Raw genomic sequence first — 22,976 nt, 5'->3', positions numbered from 1 at the left:
TCGTGTCACAAAAACTCACAGTGAGAAATGACTGGTGCATAAACAATTCACACACAAAGGGCTGGGGTCCCTTTTGGTCAGTTTGACATTGATTTCCCTCAAGGTGGATCCTGGTATTTGACATTTTGGGGTGGCTTACTTTTTTGGGGGGGGAGTGTCAAGGATCAGTTCTGTGGCACCCTCTGACCACAGACTGGGAGCAACACGTATCTGTGGCATTTAAAAATGGAATTGGCAACTTCATGACATTGGAATGCATATCACACTTACAGTGTCTAGACTTTCCTATGTGTGCTCAGTTACAAGTAGTGAAGCAAAAGTATACATATCACCCCTACTGCTATTCGGTTGCTACAGAGCCATAAATGTGAAAAGCAATACTCTGAAATAAAGATTTTTGTTTTTTGCCCTAGCCTACTTAGCAGCACAGTTTAAGTAAACACAAAAACTGTGGTCGAGATGCTTGTCTTTCCCAAGATGTAAACATCAGTCCCAGTGTCGTAAACTTGGCTGTATCGAATGAGACAGGAGATCTGAGGCAGAACGACTGTCACACACTAGTAACAGAAGCTTGCAAGCAGTTGGAAGGTTTCTGTAGTTTCTCAGCTTCGTTGGTTGCGGGGTCCGTACTTGCTCGGAAGTTGAAGGCCGGGCCAGCTCCACCGTGGACCGGGCTCAAGGTAGCGTTCTGACGACGGTTACTTTCAACAATGCTTGACGTGTTGGAAGCCAGGCTCTCCCGAGTGCTAAAAGAGTAAAAAGGGTTTGTTTTGTTTTGTTTTAAACATAAATAATTATCTCTTGAGCCCCAGAGGAAGAGCAAATGATGTAGTTAATGGATTTCCTCTGTTGGCTCATGATGTCATATATACACCACCTCACACTGATTATTCACATACGCTCTTCCAATGTGGGCTCCAGAAGCTTTCACACACGTTATAATCAGTGGCACCCTGAATAACGGGTTTTCATCCAGCCAAAGGCACTGTAAATGTTTTCTCCTTCTTTTCCCATTCAAGGAAACTGCTTCCAAATTTGATGTGAGAGATAGCTATCGCGTTCACTTTAGAAAAGAATCCTCTTAAATACACACATGCGATGATTTCGTTTCAGGCTGGAAATTCACTGAATAAATGAATAAACTCAATTTTGCCCCTAATGATTCCGTTTTCATTCCTGATTAGCAGATTTTGACTTTGGTGGACTTCAAGCATGCCACATTAGCTAATTTGCCACCCTGATGGGAATAAAATTCGTCTTAAAACGCTTTGCACCTCTGTTTCAAATCTTAACACTTTCATGGAAATACGTTATATTTTCAGATAAGGAATCTTAGATTTTCCCCATTTGTGAAGTTTACATCCCCTCCCCCGACTTTGGTAGCAGTATTTTATTTTTCAAGGATTCTTTAGAACAGAAGTGATTTAAAGGCTTTAGTAGTTCTACTTCGCTTTTAATTTTTCTAAGTTAGAAACTCTTGAATTTGTTTTATGGCTCCAAGAGATTCAGAATATTAACATTTTAAATGTGTAGGGCAATAGCAGAAATAAGGTTACTTGGCCTGACTGATAGGAACTGAACAGGTTCTATGTTCAAAGTCCTCAAAGTGGGAATAAGAAACTTAGTTTACAAAGAGATTGAAGAAACCACAATGATGCTCAAAACGTCCATTCACCCGACTGGGCAGATTCAGAGTTTAGAAAATATTCTGAGAGTTGCCCCCCCCACCCCCCATCACTGACTGAAGCCTGCTGAAACTAGTCAGCAGGTCAGACTACTGCAGTGGACATCCTCACCACCTTTCTTTCATTCCTGTACTAAATTAATAGCAATTCTGTCTGAACCCCACACAGGTTTCTCCCACTTTCGGAGTGTAGAGTGTTCCTATGAAATCTTTCCTAAGCCTAAATGTCAGAAAGAGTATACACGTGCTTTCCAAATGTTCGCCATTAATGCCTCCTCGATTTTATGAAAGACCTACGTTGGTACCTGTTTCTGCTAACTGAAAGAAATCCGAAGATTTTCGCTTTCACGAAGAAAGCTGTTACTAATGTAGGGTCTTCCGTTAAAGTGAAAGGAAGTTAACACAAAGTTTTGGAAAGCGAGGGATGCCTGTACTTTGGCTGAACTTCCTAGATAGTGGATTGTTTCATTCTAACCTTTGTGGCTTTGAGTTTGCTTCTCATCAAGGAGCCAAGAGGTAATTGTTTAAAAGGACGTTTATTCATCGACTACCAGAAAGACAACTGGATCTTTCTTGACTGCAAAGGGCACCTCCAGAAGGTTAATATATTTACAGAAATAAGTTCTGGGGCGCCTGGGTGGCTCAGATGGTTAAGCGTCTGCCTTCGGCTTGGGTCATGATCCCAGGGTCCTGGGATCGAGCCCCACATCAGGCTCCCTGCTTGGCGGGGAGCCTCCTTCTCCCTCTCCCTCTACTGTTCCCCCTGCTTGTGCTCTCTCACTCTCTCTGTCGAATAAATAAATAAAATCTTAAAAAAAAAAGAAGAAAGAAGTTAAGTTCTTTCATTGTGCTTACGGTAGAGCTGAGCATACCTAAAGAATACCCCAGAACATCATCACTAAAAGCGATGTTAAGTGCTAGACTCACCTACTTACCTGCCTTACACCTTCCCTAAGAAAATTCACCAGTGGCTTGCCAGCACCATAGCTGAGGCACGGGGTCAGGCAGAGGAAGGAAGAAGGGCAATCAACCTGTAGAACCCCAAAGATTTTGTGACACGTTCCTTCGGTTTCACTCCTAATTGTGATAGTAACTTTTTACAGTATTTGATTTCCCCATCTCTAAAATGATGAGAGTTATGAGATTTACCTACTCATAGAGTGATTGTGAAGAAATAAGCGTTGATGAATCTGTACACTAAAAAGCTAGATACATTCTAATTATTTCAGATGCACATCTGGCATCTAATGAATGAAGGAGCTACTATGAGTTGGTTTCAGAATCCATCCGTTACTAATGGCACCTTTTCTATGGAAAAATGCATTTTAAGGTCTTAAACCCTCTTAAACCTTTGAAACTAGCTTTTGAGGCACAGGCTTCACACTCATCAAGTACCCGCTGTATGCCAGGCACTGTGAACACACATCACGGCAAAAGATCATCTAAGTTGGGAGCTGTCTCTGCTCTAAGATGCCTCTGACCACCTTTGGCCAGAGTCATCACAGTGATAAAGATATACAGTACTCCAGTTTCTCCAAAGGATACATTTCGTTACTGCTGTAATAACGAGTGCAGGGTGCGACACTTGTAACGAGGGTTCTGGGTGTGATGAAGAAAAAGCTAATGGAGATAGAGCATTAGCAATAAAATTAGTCTTCCAGTTTAAAAGTTCTTAACTTTCTTGAAAAAGAAACCCAATGGAGTGCAACCTTAACAATAAGATGTTAGGATTTTATAAGCAGAAGCAGTGAACCGAACAGGTGTGTGGCTCATCCTCCCGGATGCGTGTGTTTCCCTCGGCCCCGCGCTCCGACAGCGCATGCTCGCGCCCTACACGAAGCCGACACATCCCTGCAGTTTTGCTACCTCGGGTTTTCACACTGTGTTTGTCAACCAGTTTTGGGCCTCAGATTTGGAATCGCGGATTTTACAGGTCAAGAATTTTCGTGTTCAATATTAGATCTCATAGCATAGTTGAAGCTTTTACCTTTTTTCCTTCTCAAAACCCTTTAGGTCCCAACGAAAGGGACTGAGAATTTTGAGAATGTGGCTGAACATGACTTCTCTGAGCCAGCACGGAAAGCTGGGAGTGTGGAGATCACCTTTCTTGGTCTTTGTTGTTGTTATTGGATCTTAGTTGCTCTGTGGAATATGTACTGAAAGACTCGAATAAGTGGCCCACTTAAAGTTTCTGTATCTCACGGCAGTGGAGAGGTATCAGTCTGATAATGCTATATGGCTAAAATACTCCTCATGCTGGAGAATAAAACTCCCTATAACTCAAATATTCTCCTTCATAGACCATTCTCACGCATCAGAAAACAACTTAGTCGATTAACTGAGGTGTACCGAAAATACAGTTTAAAAACAGTTGTGACCTAATTTCTAGCCAAAGAATGGTAAATACGAAAGGGGCAAAATTAGGAATTGTTCTGCAGATGATCTAACTGCATGAAACTTATGGGCAATCTATGTATTCCTATCGAGAAAACTCTACCTAATAGTAGTGGACAGACACGTAGCTAAATGTGAGACAGTTGTTTCCTCAGAACGATCTTACCTCTTACCATGACAAAGCGTTTAACCTTAAGTACCTTATTAAACAAATGAAAATAAACTTACTTCAAGAAATAATCTCATTCATCAATTCTATATTCTGCATCCCGAATTTAGAGATAAAACAATACATCCTGTGGCAAGACTGGGTCAACTATTTCATGAGTATTTGTGTCTATTTGCCCCCCAAACAAAAACACTTTCAGTATCAGGCGGTGGTGGGTTGTTGAGTTAGAGCCCATTAAACTACTCTTGTCTCTGTAGCAATTATGTCTGGAGGACCGCAGCCTTCCCTCTGTGGAGGGTGCAGGGGCCAAGAGGGCACAGTGCAAGGTCAGAAAAAAACTCGTTGTACTAGGCAGGCAGAGTCTATATGACAAGAAACAGTTGAGCATAAGGTACAGGCAGATAAACCACACCTTGGTTATGGTTTTGAATGTCTACCATCAATTACAGACCTTCAATTATACCTCTCTGGTATCCACTGTTAGAAATTTAAGAGGAAAAAAAAAAGAGCAGAAGCGAGAAACAGAAAGAAAAGGATATATAAAATAATTGGTAAATAAGTTAAGATTTGATTCATGATTTAAAAAACATCTAGTGGAAGTTATTTTGTAGAAAAGTCACTTAGTAGGTAGGCTAATAGCTTTTGGACTGAGTGCCATAGCTCCCTGAGGTCAGTTAGGGCTCCTTGAGGGACTGACAGAGGGGACATGGGGCTCCTGGCTTCACACCCATTTTAACCAGAGCACCATCTCTGTGGTTTGTTTAGACATTAGACTTCCGCACATGGGTTAACTTGGAAAAAAAAGGTTACATGGCAAAAATCATCATCATCATCATCAAAAACTAGCCCTTAAAGAAATAACAAAGGTCGAATATGGGACAGATTAATGATTCCCAATTCTGATTTGGGGATGTTCTGTCCCCAACTTATCCAGAGATGAAAGTGAAATGATCACAACAGAACTAAGTTTCATTCTTAATAATCAAAATATATGAAGTACATAATCCTATCTGGGTACTTGTTAAAATTATCCATATCGTAGAATCTTGGGAATCGCAGCTAGTGAGAAATGTCCACCTCTCAGTGGTATTTCTGCATCTCAGAGTCACCAATCTGGAGTAGAATTTAGAAGGAGAATTAGGTCCCAAGTTGCCCTTTGAGGAGAAGGAAGAGTTAAGGAGAAAAAAAAAGGAAGTTGGAGAGACTCTCTTTTGCTTTCTTAACCCCCGAGCTACTTCAGTGTGCTGGATATGACCGTTAGGCATTGCACACTCTGTGCTGTTAACCCTTTGCTGAATTACCAGTTATGATTCGAGGGCCTTAATGGGTTGTGTCAATTCTGCAGGAGAGAGAAAAGCGTGGGCACATGCTTTGATCTAAGGGAACACAGGCCCCTCACTGCTCTGTGAGAGACACAAGGTTCTATTTCTCTGCGGATGTGAAACGTATGAGCAAGGTCGGGGAGGGAGCACACAGAGTCGACACTGCAATGGCAACTAGCATCTCGATCCCCTGGAAAGGTGTTGAGATCTGCTATTCCCACTAGAAGGACCCCGTCCTTGAGTCAATCGATTTATACCCAAGCCCTACCCAACCCCCAATTGACTACTGACCGCTCATTCTACTCAAAAAGTTACTATTTTTGAGGACCTAAAAAAAACAAAAAACAAAAACCCTTCTTTTATCAGCATGATGGCAATATAAACACAGAAGAAAAATCCTGGAAAATGTTGGTCCTAGTTAGATTGGCCTGATGCAAGTGTGAGGGAGGGAGCCAACCCACCAGTCCAGATTGGTGATCTCTACAGCTGCAGAAACATTTGTTTCAATTCCTGAAAAAGAAGTCAGAAACAGGTTGTTAACAGCGCAACTCACACAACACTTAACCCGCATCCACAGAATTAAAACTGAAATCAAAAACTTTTCAAGTTATCTGCATAAAGCCCCAGGCCCTCATAGGTGTGTGCGTGTGAGTGTGAGTGTGTGCGCGCACGCAGAGATGCCTCTCCCTACCGTGGGGAGTTGAATCCACTGTCCACAGTGATGCTGCTACTGTCCATGCTGTCGAGGCGTGCTGAATGGGTGGCTCTCTGGTTGCTGCTACTGTCGGTTTCTTTTGGGGCAAGGAGGGTGAGGTTCTTCTCGAATTTCCTCTGTAAGTCTCTTTCCTTCTCCCTCTCAAGGAGCCACTGCATGGTGCCTACATCATCTCTGTTTTTTTCCTCCTCCGTGTTTTTGTTTGCCCCTTCCTCGGAGTCGTCGTCATCGGAGACATTGTAATAGTCAAAAGAGGCTTCCTGGTTCCCCCCTGACTCCTGCTGACGCTGGGAACCAGGCACGGCTGGTGCCACCGAGGTCCCCAGGGGCGGCTCCAGTTTCTCACATCGGCCCGGCAGTGTGTCAGCAGGTGTCTTCGGGAGAGATTTGAGGAGGGACAGGCTCGATTTGTGATAGCTGTTTACAGACAAGGTGCTGTGGAGAGGTTTGAACAGTGTGTCCTTGCTGAATATCTCTTTCCTCTTGTCCAGGCTGCTGGGCTCAGCACTATGGTGCTGGACAAGGCGTCCGTTGGCAATCCCTTCGGCCACTGCGCCGGAAGCGGCTGGGCCTCCGCCTGGCCCTTTTGGTGACTCCTCCTTGTGCCCTACAGGCTCTCTGGAAGAATGTGGGGCCTGCCTATCAGACAGCGGCAGTTTTTTCACCCCTTCCGCCAGAGTCAGAGTGTCATGATCCTCTTTGTTCTTTCCCAGAGGCGATGGCGCCGTGAGGACTGTCTCACTGGACGTGTTGCACTGGAAATAGTCATCTGTAGCTGTTTTTGTTGGACAGGAGTTGAGCTCCCCATAGGATGGCAAACTCTCAGGTGGTCTGCCTGGCTCCAAAAGGCTACATGCGCTGGAAGGCTCCTTGCTGCCACCGACTATTTCTGGAATACACACCTCTTTATAGCTTGTGGACGAAACATGAGCCCTTTGATGGCCAATTGTTTGCGCAGGCCTTAAAGTACTGTCGTCAATGTAGGACTGGCTGGGCGTTTGGTCATCTTGGCTACAGCCTTCAGCCAGGTCTTCAGGCGTCCCCAGCGAAGAAGCCCCCAGAGGGCCCTTCGAGTTATCCATGGATCTGGATCTCTCCTTGGCTTTGCTGGATCTCTCATTCCTGGACCTTCGGTCCTGGGTATGGCTGTGGCTTCGGTGCACTTTTGAGTGGGAGCTTCCCCTGGAAGGCTCAGGAAAAGGCATCTCAGTTCTCCTTTTGGCCAATTCCCCAGACACATCCCATTCTGGTGTCATGGGGAAATGAGACTCAATCACATTCGTGTTGCTATGCATGATGAAGTTATCTCCTTTGTGCTCAATGATGAAGCAGCCTTCCCTGGGTGCCCTGGTAAGAGGATCACCGAAGTCATACTCTCTGTCACCTGGGATGTCCAGAGGAGAGCCATCCGAAGGGTCTCCTTTAGATACTCGTGTCTTGCTGTGCGACCGAGACTTCCCGTGGGACTTCCGATGAGCCCTACTCTTTTTACTTCTTCCGCTGTGATGAGCCGAAGACCCGGCTTTACTCCGATGCGCTTTTTCTTCTTCAAGCTTCTTCATTAGTGCAGTGTGCCTCATGACATTTTCCACGGTCAAGTCCGGGTTAATCCGCCTAATGATCTCCATTTCCACTTCCCTAGGGATAGTAGTTGGTGTGTCTTCATCTCGCAAGGGCCACTCCTCCGGAGGAAACTGGGCGGAGAAATTGGCTAGCTGTTTGGTCTTATCTTTTTTAAAACTTAGCCGGAATAACTTTAGCCCAAATTTTTTGGACTGCTTTTCACTATCTTTAGGTTTTGAGAGAGTTTCTGTCTTATAAGAAAAGTTTACAGTACTTTTGCTCTTTTCAGTGGGTGGCACCTGGCATAGTGAAGGAGGGCAATAGGGGTCTTTGCAGTCCTTGGCAGGTTTCCTCTGCAGAGTGGAAGCATGCATGCTGTGCATGTCTTCTCTGCAGCAGTGGCAAGAGTCGCAGTGGTTTCTGGGCAATGTTCTTTCCCTGACGCAGCCTGAGGCAGAGGGCGTTATGGTTCCGGGTTGTGGAGAGGTACACTGAGACCTGTCAGGTATCCTCTCGTCCAAATGGTACCATTTACTGTTAGTTCTTATGAGAGAAGGAGTAATGAAATAGGTCTGTGGGGTCACGATGAAATAGCCATCTGGAGTTGGGTAGATCTTCCTCTCCCGTACCAACGTGTTCAGCGTGTGCCGTAGGATTTCTTGGCTCGGGGTGGGAACACCTAAAACCAAAGGAACATAGACTCATGAGAATGTAGAGGGAACTTGCTGCCGGTTCCTGACTTCTCAGAATCTACTATGGACCGAATGTTTGAACCCCCGCCCCCAATATTCCTATGTGCAAATCCTAATCCCTGATGTGATGGTACCAGGAGGTAGGGCCTTTGGGCGGTGACTAGGTTTAGATGAGTTCCTGAGGGTGGGGCCCTCAATGATGTGCCCTCATAGGAAGAGGAAGAGACCAAAGCCCCCTCCCTCTGCCGTGTGAGGATGCAGCCGTCTTCAAGCCCGCAAGAGGGCCCTCACCAGACACCAGAGCTGCAGGTGCCTTGATCTCAGAGCTCCCAGCCTTCCCAGACCATGAGAAATAAATATCTGTTGCTTCAGCCCCGCCCCCCCCCCCCCCCCCCCAGTCTATGGGATTTTGTTCCAGCAGCCCAACCTAAGACAAAATCCTACGAATTTTGCCAAGCTTCCGAGTATCACCACATGGCAAGTCCGCAGGACTCGGAGCTATTCAGGAAGAGAGAGAGATGGAAGCCAGGGGCAGTGAGATTGATACTGTTGTCACGAGGCCTTTCCTGAACTGAGCCATCAAAGGCAGAGTATTTTTAAAGGAGGGGAAAATGAAAAATGTTTTACATGATGTAATATATACTTACAAAAAAAGCCTTTCCTGATACAAAGAAAACTAGGGAAACTGGGTTGAAATAGCTGTCTTGGCATTCGAAAACAAACAGGACGCACACAGAGGCTACCGTATACACTGGAAGCTACTTTATACACTCATTTTTCAAGACTAAGCTTACTTAATAAACTTAATTTTGTAAGTTACATAAAAGGGCAGTTGGACTTGACCATGGCTCATGACGCACCCAGAGCCCAGAGCCACACTGCTAGATTCAAACTCCAGCTCCATCACTGTTAGTTGGTGGTGGTGGTGGAGTGATGCAAACTCCCCTGCCCACGCCATTCCTGTGTTTAAACCTAATGCCCCAAACCTCAGAATGTGACCATGTTTGGAGACTGGGTCTTCATAAACAAGTTAAAATGAGGTCATCAGGGTGGGCTCTACTCCAACATGACCAATGTCCTTCTACAAAGGGGAAATTGGGCAGAAGGACATGCACAGAGAGAAGACAATGTGAAGAAACATTGGTAGAAAATGTCCATCCATCATCCAAGGAGCGTGGTCTGGAGCAGTTTCTTCCCTCACAGACCTTGGAAGGAATAACCAACTGTCCTGATACCTTGATTTTGTAGTTCTAGCTTTCTGAACAGTAAGACAATAATTTTTTTTTTTGTTTTTGTTTAAGCCCCTTGTACTTTGTTAGGGCTGTGCTAGAAAACCGATACAGCTGGTATCGCCTTAGGCAACTTAACTAACCTCTCTGAGCCTCTGTTCACGGCCATCAGAATGCGGGTAACAGCAGGTACCCTCACAGGGTAATTGTGAGTTTAAACGCATTTAAGGTATGCAGAGCAGTGCCTGACATATAGTGGGGGCTCTATAAACATTAGCTATTAATCGTCTCAACTTTGGGGCAGGACCCATGGAAGCCAAATTACTTTCAGAGAACATCGTGTAGCAACCTAGAACAGCAGGGTAAACTAAGTTTAGGCTTCCACAATCCTTCCAAAACTACAAAAGTGGGATATGAAAGCATGAGTAATGCATGGCCTGGGAGAGCGTCCATGAATGCGATGTGACCTGCCCATCCATCCATGTTACCATCTTCAGAAGCCATCCTTTGTGACCAAGGTGGAAAAGGCAACATTGCTTATGAATAATGTACTGTTTAGTATAATTATTTAATTTTTGCACTGCATGGTCTCCCTTTAGTCTAGGGCTCTGCTCTTGAGAGATGTACACTGGCGTTTACTCAAATGGCTTCCAGGCTGGTATAATACAATTTTTAAAAAAATTTTATGATAGTTTCTGCACAAAATGAACTCCATGTGAATTAGTGATACAACCCAAACCATATATATGAAATTCTTGAGTGCCGTCATAAAACAAAACATGCTTACACCTAAGAGAAGCAACTTAAAAGAGCTTTTGTGCCCTACTCCCAACCAGGTCCTTCGGCTGAACAAGTTTGGCGGGGGGCGGGCACCACTCACACAGACTACCACTCCCAAGATGAGACACTGTGCCCACTGCAGCCTCGTGATGCCCACTGGGGTTGTGTGGCACAGCTATGCGGGTGTCAAATCCATACCGAAAAGGAACTGTATCTGACATGGCAGCATGCTTGCAATCGCTATTGTAACAGACACAAGTTCTTCCAAAAAAATGGTAAGGCTCATTTATAAGCATTCATGACTGACCCGTTTACTCTGCTGCTGTAATAAAGGAAAGCTGAGGTGTAATCCAGAAAAACAGCTAGTACTATAAACAGAATTTGCTGACTGTGGGCCTTTCAAGCGCCGATCATAGAAAACTTAGAAACCTATACAAAATCATGACCTCAGTGTCATCATGTTTACTTACCATTAAGAATAGGTGCTCGGATTGTTCCCAAAGGAAGGAATAAGAAGGAGTTTCCAAAGAGAATTTACGTCTAAAGTTTTCACATCTTGGATTTGAAGTTTGTCAGTCCAATGATGCTTAATTTGAAAAAAAAAACCAAACGAGAAACATTCCCTGTCCACTCCCCTTCCCACCCTTCTACCTGCGGGTTTTCAAAGCTTTAACTGCGAGTCACTGATACTTGGGATGATTATTTTATTACGAAGCCCCTGTCGAATGACTGGTATTTTCAGTTGTCTGTGAAATGCAGACTCGCACGAGAAATCTGCAGGCCTCGCCCGGGAAAGAGATGGCTGTTTTCAGTGTTTGCACATTCCACCGCCACCAGATCCCAGTCCCAAATTCACCACGAATTTGGATTTTGAGGGCTTAAAGAACAAAGATAAGCATTATATCCAAATACAGCTGAAAGCTGACTTCTCTCCTTTTCCACGCCTTTACATCTTTCCAAAGCAAAAGCAGGTATCTAAAAACACTGCATGTCAACGGGGTGCTACTTAGACTTCTAAGATCTCTTTCATCCCGCAAATCCGACAACTGTCAGAACGGAGAGCACACGCACACGTTCTTATACGTTAAGCATTTTGGACGGAAGCTTTCAGTCGGCTTCTTTGGATTATTTCTTCTCGTGTGTAAAGAACACTGGCTGAGGGAGAATTCTGCGAGAACTGACGTAAAGGGGATGAGTTGGGAGATAGAACATGGGGTATATATAATGTTAACATTCTCTAGCAAAATCGAAAGCCAACTTCAACCCCAGTAGCAGCTCTTTCTCTGACGGTCAGCTTTCCTCCCGGGAAGATCTGACTGTAACAACTCGACAAGTACCAGTCTGATTGAAATGATCACTCTGGATGGATGGATGATGAGTGCTTACTTAAGCTGTGAAGCAAGTATTTCATTCTTTTTATACTTTAAAAAAATTCTTGTTTCTGTAATAGAAACCGGTAGACAAAAGTTGTTTTCAAAAATTCAACCAATATAGAAAGGTGATAAAAAGGTTCACATTTCAGTGTGTCAGACATTTTTACTAGAAGGTTTTCACTAAAAAAACATTCTTTAGAATCTGAATGTCCAAAACAGTAATAGAGGCCCAAATCTAGGCTATTCTTTTTATTTATAACATAGGCATTAAATATGAGAATTCAAATATTTTAATAATATTCGGTTAGACTTCAAAACTTGTCTCCTTTTCTAAAGAGGATGGAGGACAGGTGGAGCAGAGCCACCTGGGCAGGTCCAATCTGGATCAGCTGACTCCTGGGGAACCCAGAAGCTAAATAAATGTCCATTGTTGTACACCACTGATGTTCTGTGATTGTTACCCAGCATTTGGGTAGTAAAAGCTAACGGCTACAGCCTCTAGTTTCTGTTTACCGAGGTCTCTTCTAGGTTGCATAAAACCTGTGTCAAGGGTTCATTTTTAATGTAAGCATAGGTTGGAGTCCAAGCCAAGTTGGCCAACTGGTGGCCCAGTAATGTGTTTTATTGGACTTGCATGTCACTGGCACACGTGTGTTAAAATGTACACGCACACACGACACACACACACACACACACACACACACAACTGCCAATAGTGAGGGAAGTCTACAGATTTCACATAAAATTGAAAGTCCAGATTCTCTTGAAAAAGTAGGAGATTTGTAACTCTGGCAGGCTTCTACATTTTGGGGGGGGGGGGCTGTCAATACACCGGAGCTGAGTAGTGGGCCGCCTCCCTCGAGATAGGGCATGCAGGCTTTAGCTCATCACCGTTCCCACCGTCTTCTGACACTGGAGACACCCAGTGCCGATCATGCAGCAGATGGCCTGTTGTCCTCTTTTACTAATATTTAAGAGAAAAGGAAACATCTTATTTTTTTCTTTCAAAATGGGATCTTAACTGATTTATCAAATATCAGATTATTAAAACTCATCAAGCCATGACACAAGCATGCAAGACCTGTTTATTTTTGACATTACTGTCTCTTTAGTGTAATCCCCTGGGACTAAAATTTTCTGACTTGCTCCCATGAATCATGATGTTCATGTCTTTAAAGAAGGTTATGGTGACGTTGAACAGAACCTTGGTAGTTTTTGCCAGAATTCTTCATGGATTCTGATTTAATGTCTTCTTCTCAGTGCCAACTTAAAAAGGATTGCAGTAATACCCGAAGACGGCAAATTATTTTTGCGGTAACAGAGGTGCCTCGGCTTTTAATTACAGAACTAGGAAAAGCTTCCTTCCCATTTTGGCAAAGAATTTTTTTTTCTATTACATTTAAATAAGAGGAATGGTCCGTGTGATGTCCTCGAGCAATGGAACACACACCTATCTGGAAAGTGTTACGTTCTTTTCCCGTTACCTGGGAAGCACGTGGTCAGGTGCTCCATCAGCGCCTCTTGGGTGACAGGTTTTCTGGCGGAGTTCATTGCTGAGATGGCCAAGCAAAGGATTTCCCCGAGTGGGATAAACTGAGATTGACTGATGGGAGACATGCTGATTGGTGACACATCACCTGCAGAAAGACAATTTTCAAGTAAGCAGTTCATTCAAAGACCCGGCCTTTCGTCTCACACACATACCTGCACACACACACACACACACGCACGCACACACGCACACGTGCCTCTTCCGTGACTCTTCCCTGTTCCCTGTATTAGGAATGGGATCAACTCTGAACGCGGAAGTTTGTTACAGCCACGGCCAATGCCACACAGGTGGTAAGACATCCACAGAAGAGTGGACGCTCCAACTGCTTCAACAAATAGAACGGGCCTTGCAAACCGGAGATCTCACTGAAGCAGACTTAACGACTGAAAGGCGTACAACACGAGCCTGAAAGATGATCTCTGATTTTATTAACTCGGAGCTGGTTTATGTCATAACTGCCATTCCCATCTCGACAAATGCACTTGTGGAAACTTGAAGATTCATTCATTCTGATGTTGAGCGCTCTTTATGTGTCCCGCATCTGCTGGGGGCCTGGGATTTACTCGGGACAGGGTCATCTCCCCTCCCCCGGAAACATCTCTGCTCTCAAGGAGCTTCTACGTAAGTGGAGGAGGCAGCGTTCACAGTTCACCCGAGAAGGCAGAACAACAGACACCGGGTTAGGAGGGCAGGGTGGGGATGCAGCAGCACCTGGGCGTGAGGGCGGGGCTTAGACGCAGGAAGTGCGAGGTTTCCCCACGGATGTGCCTGGGGAATGTCCCTGAATCCAGGGCTGAAGTAGGGGTGCGCCTGGTGGCTGGAGGTGTGGGGGGTAAGGGTAAGCAGAGTAAGGGTAAGCAGATGTTTTCTGGGGAGTAGCAGAGAAAGGGCACAGGTGTGCAGGGACAACCGTGAGGAAAGAGCTGAGTGCCCAGGGCCTTCATCCTAGGAGGGATGGTGAGCCCCCGAAGGCGTTTCAGGAATGACAAAGTCAGAGGTGAATTTCAGCAAGAGGAGGGACCGGAGAGAGTAGCAGAGAGCAGATCGCCATCCACAAGGGACTGGGGCCGCCTGCACATGTCTGCGACTAGAGGAACCAATGGCGGCAGGGGGTGGGCTGAAGACCCAGCAGCGAGGGGGGTTGTTGACAAAGGCTCCTGAAGAGTGTCGGCATGGAGGGTGTCTGTCTTCCTTTCTGTGATCTTCATATCATGATGTGGCGGTTTGCAAGTTATGTTCCCAGGACTCCTAGAATTCCCTGGAAAGACTTCTGGGGTGGGAGTGGGGGTGGGGGGACCCAGCAGAGGGAGAGGCTGAAAGAGCAGGGAGGTCTGACCCCCACACCCAGGGGGGTGCCACCTGTTTTCGTACACGGGGGCTCTGTAAGGTTTCGCTTGAGAAAGGGCCCTACAGAAAGAGGGTGAAGTTTTCAGCAGAGCAAATATCTGTGAGCTTCAGAGCTTATTTCCCACACGTATTTACATAATCTCTCCCTTTTTGTTTCCTAAGCATGATTTCTCTGTCGTAGTAACCTACCGTGGCTGGACAGATCCCAGACTCGGGTCGGCCTGTGGCCCGAGCAGCACCCTCCTGAGATGGTGTCAGGGTGCTCTGGGGTGGCCCAGCCTCCTCACTGTCGGGGCACTTAAAACCGTGCCCAGCCGCGATCCCTGGTTGGCTGGGAGCCCAGAGGCCCTTGGAGAAAGAACCTGAATGTGCTTTGATGGACTAGATGGGAAACCAGGCCAACAGGGCCTGAGAATGAAAACCACCAGGGGAAGGTTAAGTCTAACAGGCGTGTGGATGAAGAAGCAAGACCCCGGGGTCAAAGGGTGGAGCCCTACATCTCCCACCAAACCAGCTCAGTTCAGTGCTCCCCTCTCTCCTGCCCCACTCAGGGCTCCATTCTCTGCAAGATGCGGGTGAGAAGAGCAATTTTCCCAGTGGTCAGAGGGAGGGGGGAAGACCCAAACCCAGAACAAGAGAACAGCAAAAGGCAGGAACTGACCTTACTGAGAACCCACGAACTTTGGGGGCCTATGGGTTAGAAATATCGTAAAGAGAGGCCTCTTGCAAACATTTGGTGGGGCAGCAGTGGGCAGAAATGAGAACACGGAATTTTGGGTGTCACTGGGGATCTGAGTTTCCTTCACTGGCTGATAAAGCCCAGTTCATATTGGTGACTCAAAAATGACAGAATTATGTGGGCTGGGACCATCTCAGTGGGCAAGTGCGCTACTGCTTAGCACACTGTGTATCTTTTTAAAACCTGTTGTGCCCTCAATTAAAACAAAATCTAATGCTAAAGCCTCCTGGGGTGGTGGTGAGGTGCAGTGGAGGTGGCACTTTGTAGCTGTCCCTGTTCAAATCTCTCCTCCCCACCATGGGCTCCGTAGCTCAGCCGCGGCCATTGGAAGGATCTTCTCTGGAAATCCCTCCCTCTCCCTCCGCCTTCTACAGGAATGGATGGGGACACTGAGGCTAGGTTCTTGATGAGTTGCCAGGTTCGCCACGCGGACCTCAAAGTCACTTGGGATGATTTTAAAAATGAGATGAAAAAGCAGCTAGGGTCAGCGGGCCCCAGGGGAGATCAAAGCAGATTCCAGCACCCTTGGACCCACGTGCCAAATCTCAGAACACCGTCTGAGATTTGCCTACCATGATGAAGGACTTCTCAGAAGACTAAGGATACAAAACCACTAAATGCGATTCTTTTTTAAATGCAGGTCTACTTTTGAATTTTGTATAGGTTCTGGGGAACTTATGCTCTCTGTTAGCAAAACTAACCACTGCAGTTTAGGCCACGGTTGTCCTTACGTTTTAGCGGAAATTATGTGTTGAGTTGAACTGCCATCTTCTAAAGTTAATTTCTTTACATTCATCACTGCCAACTACAAAAGCCAGCATGCTTCGAGTGTGTCTGAATTGCATTTGTTTTAGAAAAGCTCAGTTTCGCCCTAATGGTGAATGTGTGCAATAACTTTTAACTCAGGATCTAGAAGGGAATGGAATCTGGATGCTCTAAGTGACTCTCTCAACCTTTCATTTTTTTTTTAAAGATTTTATTTATTTATTTGAGAGAGAGAGAATGAGAGACAGAGAGCACGAGAGGGAAGAGGGTCAGAGGGAGGAGCCCGATGTGGGACTCGATCCCGGGACTCCAGGATCATGACCTGAGCCGAAGGCAGTCGCTTAACCAACTGAGCCACCCAGGCGCCCTCAACCTTTCATTTTTATACCACACTAAGATAAATTATTTCCCACTCTCTTCCGGTCCCCAACCCCATCGGCAATCCTTGTCTACGCTCTGCCCGGATGCCCCCTGGACGGGCTCCTTTGCTCCATCTCCAGTGTTACCCCTCCCGCAAAGCTCTGCCCTCTCCCCTGGGCCACTGGACTGGCTTGATGACTGTCAGCTTTCCCTTCTCCACTGAGCAGCCAGGTCTTAGAAAAACAGAAAACTCGCCACCTCCCTGCAAAATGTCCTATGGTGACAGCCCACTGCACCCAGAAAGAGAGCAGAGTGCTTCACCAGGCCTGCGGTAGCCCACAGGGTCTTGGTCCGGGCCTGTCCAGCCACCTCTGGGACCAACACCCTGCTGCTCCCCACTCCCTCTCTCTTCCACGTTCACAACTTCCTCTGTTCTCTGAACACAAGCTTTTTCTCAACTCAGGGCCTCTTCATTTGTGGAGCTTCTGGGAGTCTCCTTGCACAGACCTTTGCTGGAGTGGCTTCTCCTTTGGGTCTCAGTTTAATCAGGGAGCCCTGTCTTGACCACCGATCCAGTGCTGTTCCCATGCTACGGGGGACACTCCCTCATGTTGCCCGAGCATGATATGTGATGTACAGAAAATACATCTCTGGTCTTTATCCCCATTCCCTCCTCCTAAAACCCGTGGAGCGTCCTAAGTGATGAGAGAGAGAAGGTGTCTTGGGTTCTGTCAATAAGGTGACTTTTGGACCCGAAGCAAAGGATGGGGGCTGGAGGCCAGGGGCACTCACCCTGTGGTTAAAGGGTTGGAACTTGCAGGCCTACTCCCCAGCCTCTGGGAAGGCTGAATCAGTCACCAATGGCCAATGATTTAATCGATTACGTTTCTGTAATGAAGCCTCCATAAACACCCAAAGGACGGGGTTCAGAGAGCTTCCAGGCTGGGGAGCACATGGGTATTTGGGGAAGAGCGGCGTGCTCAGAGACAGCATGGAAGCTCTGAATCTCTTCCCTGTACTTCACCCCACGCAGCTTTTCCATGTGGCCATTCTGAGCTGTATCCTTAGACAAGAAACTGGCACTCTAATCAGTAAAAAAGCTTCTCTGAAGGGCGCCTGGGTGGCTCAGTCGTTAAGCGTCTGCCTTCGGCTTGGGTCATGGTCCCAGGGTCCTGGGATCGAGCCCCGCTTCGGGCTCCCTGCTCCACGGGAAGCCTGCTTCTCCCTCTCCCACTCCCCCTGCTTGTGTTCCCTCTCTCGCTGTCTCTCTCTCTGTCAAATAAACAAATAAAATCTTTTTTTTTAAAAAAAGCTTCTCTGAGTTTTACGAGCCGCTCTAGCAAGTTGAGTCCGAGGAGGGGGTCATGGAAACCTCCCAATTTATAGCCAGTCCGTTCAGAAGCACAGGGCTTTCCATTGGCTTGGAAGGGGGGCAGTCTTCTAGGAGTGAGCCAACTTGTAGCTACTTTGTGCCTAACAAATTTTTTTCTGAGCCACTGTAATTCATATTGTTTTAAAAAGAAAGGGTAAATAGTTTTATGTCAGCTTTATTTTCTTACAAACTTTCCATTTAAGTATGGTCCTCGGGGAACATTTGTCAAATCCAAAATAATTCAGATAAAACCTGTGGGATCTGATGCTCTCTCCAGGTAGATGGTATCAGAAATCAGCCCAATTGTAGGCTGGTGCTAGAGAAGTGCTTGGTGGTGTGGAAAAACCACACACACCCCTGACTTGGTACCAGAATCTAAGCAAGCTACTGTCCTCACTCTCTGAATGTGTGCATGTGTGCACGTGCGTGTGCACGTGCGTGTGTGTGTGTGTGTGTGTGCTGGTTTACTGTCTGCCTCACCCACCTGACTACAAGCTCTGCAAAAGAAGAACACATGAATGCTATATTCCGACTATATTCCCAGTGCCTAGAATCAGGCAGAGGTTACATGAGACACTCAGTAAATGTTTGTCGAATGAAAGAATGAATGAATGAATGAATGAATGAATATCCATTTATAACACTGTAATCCTAGGAATTACCCAGGGTATTTTAAGGATTGTGACTTCCCTCACATGTTTTTGCTAAATAACTGCAAAAGAAACAAACAAAATCACAAGAGACCAAATATACTCAGCCAGGCAATTTCTAAGACCCCTTCTCTTAGTTTCATCAACAACAGTGCACCAAAACACAGCAGTTGACACAGAAAAATAAATATATTAAGTGAGGATCAGGACATGCATTTAAGATCTATATTAAAGGAATCACAGATATCTCTTAACACAACACATTATTCAAGTGTACCATGATTTTCTATGGATCTTTTATATAAGATCTGCTTAATGAGCCAGCAAGTCACTCTTAAAATACTAGAAAATTCGGGGCATCTGGATGGCTCAGTCAGTTAAGCGTCTGACTTTTGATTTCAGCTCAGGTCATATTCTCGGGGCCGTGAGGGTGAGCCCTGTGTTGGGCTCCATGCTCAGCAAGGAGTCTGCTCAAGATTCTCTCTCTCCCTCTGCTTCTGCCGCTCCCCCCACTCACATACTCTCTCTCGGTCACTCTCTCTCTCTCTCAAAATAAATAAAGTCTTTAAAAAAAAATACCAGAAAGTTCTTCCAACAACTGGACCACATTTAACAGTCAAAGAAGAAAACAAGGGAATGTAAATACTGCTGAAACATCACTGGTCACCATAATCTACAGAAACTACCATATTGTGTATGAACTACGAATGGTTACTTGTCTGTAATTTATGGGATGGATTTTTCTCTTGTCAGAATGAGTTCTGAACGCATTCATAAAGACAACTCACAGCTACTTTGCAGGCTAACAAATTTTTTTCTGGACCGCCACAATTCTGTCTTGTTATTCTAAAAAGAAGGGGGTAAATAGGTTTTATTTCAGCTTTATTTTCTTACAAACATCCATTTAAGTGCCGTCCTCAGGAAGCATGTGTCAAATCCAAAATAGTTCAGACAAAACCAAGCACAGTGCCCTGGACAGAGTAAGCAGTCCATAAATTTCTGGTAAGCAAATTTAAAATCTGAGAAGACATGACAAGATTCCAGTTGTGGGCACGCCTTCTTGATTTTAAGAGCATTTACCGTTAGAGTCAAAATGCCTCAGGGAATATTGGGACATTGCTCTTATTTGAGGTACTGGGCAGCTGAGAAGCATGAGGGTAGAGCAAAGAGCCCAGGGGCCGCGCAGGGGAGGAGCGGAGCGCGGGGAGGAGCGGAGCGCGGGGAGGAGCGGAGCGCGGGGAGGAGCGCGGGGAGGAGCGGAGCGCGGGGAGGAGCGCGGGGAGTCCTGCAGGGGCTGGAGAGCGCGCATGCGCACGCAGGCAGGAAGCAGCGCAGCCTGGGGGAGCTGGGCGCACCTGGGCACAGCTGGAGCATGCTGCGGGTGGGATGGCGAGAAAAACAGGAGCCAGGTAGATCCTGGGCTGACCGGAGGCTTAGATCTCGTTCTTGATGCTGATGGGACACCTTTGCGTGTGTCTGTTCGGAGGAATTACGTGACATATTGGTGGTAGAAAATCATTCTTACGCAACTGTGGGAAGCAAACCCCCGAACGATGACAGCCACCCGGGCAGCTGACAAGGAGGGTCTGTCTGGGACGACAGGCAGAAACCATGCACACGCCGACTTTCTCTAGCCTGTACCGTCTGCCACTAGTTATTTCCACCTCAGAAATCTCATCACGAACATACATTTTTACTATTGAAACCGCCCCCCCCCTTCTCTTCCAACTTTTGGCCAGTTCCTTTAGTTGGAATTATTTCAAAAAAATTCTTCCTCACATAATTCATCCTTTCAAGAAATACATTTGAGAGCCTGTTATATATTCAATACCTTTAGGCACTCACGTTGCAAAATGGGTCCTATCTTGGTTCTTCTACTTGTGTGCCAAAAAAAAAAAAAAGGTACTGTAATAAAGCTCTGTTCTTTATAAATGCCATTTTTTTTCAGTCATTAATTTAGGTTCTCTGTACTCTCCAACCTCTGCATCTGAGGGAGGGCAACACAGCTCCTAAGAAGACATGACTTTCAAGACAATTCACATCCATCTCTTCCCAGATGATATCTGCAGCTTTCCAAAAGATACCTCGCTAGAAAAGCAAACATAAATCTATTTCCTTCCATCTTAAAGTACCCATTTTCATACAACTCGATAAGAAAAGGACAGCCAAGATTTTTCCAGGAGAACTACATCATAATAAACTACACCCTTGAAAGGACCCCGAAGCTTATCTCTTTCCTTAGCCTTCTTTAAATAATCTATTTTTTTCAACCACCAGCATTATGTTTAAATTATCCTGTTTTCCCGTTTATTTTTAAACACTAGTTTCCGCTGTGAGTATCAATTTAATCTGTATTCTGGATTAAAGTGATCTTTGACCCTAATGAAGTTTATGAATCAAAGCAACCTACTTACCAACGCAGTTCTGAAATTGTACTAATTTATAATCAGGAAATTCCCAACACATAAAGGCATTCAGGAGATATTTTGATAAGTGCCCACCCAGTCTCTTGTAACAAAACACAATTACCACTCTGGGTCTGTTTCCTCATCTGTAAAATGAGGGTTTGGAAATGATGTCAAAGATCCCTTCAGGCTCTCTATGATTCTATGATTCCGTATCAATGCAGCAGATTTCTGGCATAAAAGCATAATACAGTACTCATGTGTAGCTCTATTTCCATCTTGCTGGAGAAACTATTTTAATACTCAATCCACTCTGAAAAAAGTAGGCTTTAATTTTAAAAAGAATAGCAACATACACTGGCCATTCATCTCCTCCCTTGTAATAAAGGCTTCATCGTTTGCTCTTTCTAATTCAAAGTCTTGCTCAGCTTCACTCCTCAGGACTAAAGTGTGCCTGTTTTTGTTCTCCGTGTTGCCAAAATTAACACTAAAGTTAAAATTATAGATGCCAATAAAATTACCACATGCGGTAGATACTGTGACTCGTAAAAATGGTCAAACACGCCTATAAAATGTAGAGTGGGTACAGCAGCAACACAACGTATTCCTTTCAGTCAACTATTCACAGGACTCCCGACATGCCAAGTTTTACCTGAAACACCCTTGAGCCTGGGGAAATCATAAGTTCTCTGAGATTAAGCGAACAATGTCTCTGATGCAGCACATCAGACAGACCCTAGGTTTTACAGTGTCATTCAATTTATTAGCCCCAATTTTATGTATAAATGGTGTTTGGTTCTCTTAACAGATGGTCTACTACAATATTTTTTAAGAAGCTGCTCTAGAAGAACACATATTCCCCTCCCATACCCTCTCCAGCAGACAGCAACCCCCTTGCAGGAGGGCAGAGCATACAGCTCCCATTAACTCACATGCTGCGACATTTTAAACAGCTTTCTCTCGAAACCAAATTGCTATCCTTGACTTTCAAATGTTTGTATTTGAAATCTAAAAGGAAACTGGCATTGAAAAGGGCCCCTTTACCAGTTTACTATACGTTTGGTTTAAATGCCACTGATTTCAGAAATTTAAGGCTGAGCCTTCACTGCAATCTTTGATGGCAGTAAGGATGACAGTTTTTTTTTTTTTAAGAAAAGGAATTTTAGAACATCTAGAAATTCTACAACAGCTTTTCTAAAGTTTCCTGGTGCTTTATTTCAATACATGATGGGTCTCTTAAAGACGGTCTAATTCCTAAGCTATCATAGGAATAAATGGTCTCAATTCAAAAAAGAAATGTAAGTGAGGGGCTCCCATTAGTAATACCAAAGTTAATGGTGTCCGTCACCTATGACTTTACTAAGAAACTTCACATGAGAGTAAACAAGAGCAATCACGGTGGCCTATGATGCCCATGCACGCATGTCTGTACACACAAATGGGTTAAGGTCCATCACATCCCCTGAATCTTCCTGCTTAGCAGTCTAATGCGTAGACATGCAGCTACTAGGTGTAATGATAAATCAATCAGTTCACTGGTTTATAGAAGAAGCCCATTACCTTCCTCACTTCACAAGCTTTCATTAGTCATATTAGTTATCGCTCTCGTTCCTGGCATTTGACTACTGATAAAAACTCGTCGCAGGATAAGCAGAGATGGGCAAGCCAGAAAGGAGGGGGGTGACCAATGGACAGTGATGGCTGAGAACCTCCTACTAGGGGGCCACTGTCACCATCACCAGGGACGACCACGACAGCTTTGTAATCATAAGCAGCTAATGCTGCTGGACCATTCTGCTCTTGCAATAGATCTGTAGCTGAGAAGTTAGGATGGAAATATGAGCCATCAGGCCAATTATATGCTT

The 22,976-nt window shown here is 45.3% G+C and overlaps 1 protein-coding gene across 2 annotated transcripts in view; it reads right to left on the bottom strand.

Annotated features, from left to right (window-relative positions):
• Nucleotides 1-550: 550 nt before the first annotated feature.
• Nucleotides 551-22,976, bottom strand: part of STOX2 (storkhead box 2) — a 200,589-nt gene continuing 178,163 nt past the window's right edge. For both annotated transcript variants that reach the window (XM_088021367.1, XM_028099877.2), the window contains exons 2-4: nt 13,406-13,558; nt 6,261-8,526; nt 551-746 (exon numbers count right to left, since the gene is read on the bottom strand). In XM_088021367.1, the coding sequence (XP_087877493.1) occupies nt 551-746; nt 6,261-8,526; nt 13,406-13,558 (2,615 nt within the window). The remainder of the gene's footprint in view (nt 747-6,260; nt 8,527-13,405; nt 13,559-22,976) is intronic.

Source organism: Eumetopias jubatus, unplaced genomic scaffold, assembly GCF_037043125.1.
Source record: "Eumetopias jubatus isolate StellerSeaLion01/CBP00866 unplaced genomic scaffold, mEumJub1_p1.0 scaffold_2, whole genome shotgun sequence".
In the NCBI taxonomy this organism is placed as follows: Eukaryota; Metazoa; Chordata; class Mammalia; order Carnivora; family Otariidae; genus Eumetopias; species Eumetopias jubatus.
This window is presented reverse-complemented; position numbering and strand designations above follow the sequence as displayed.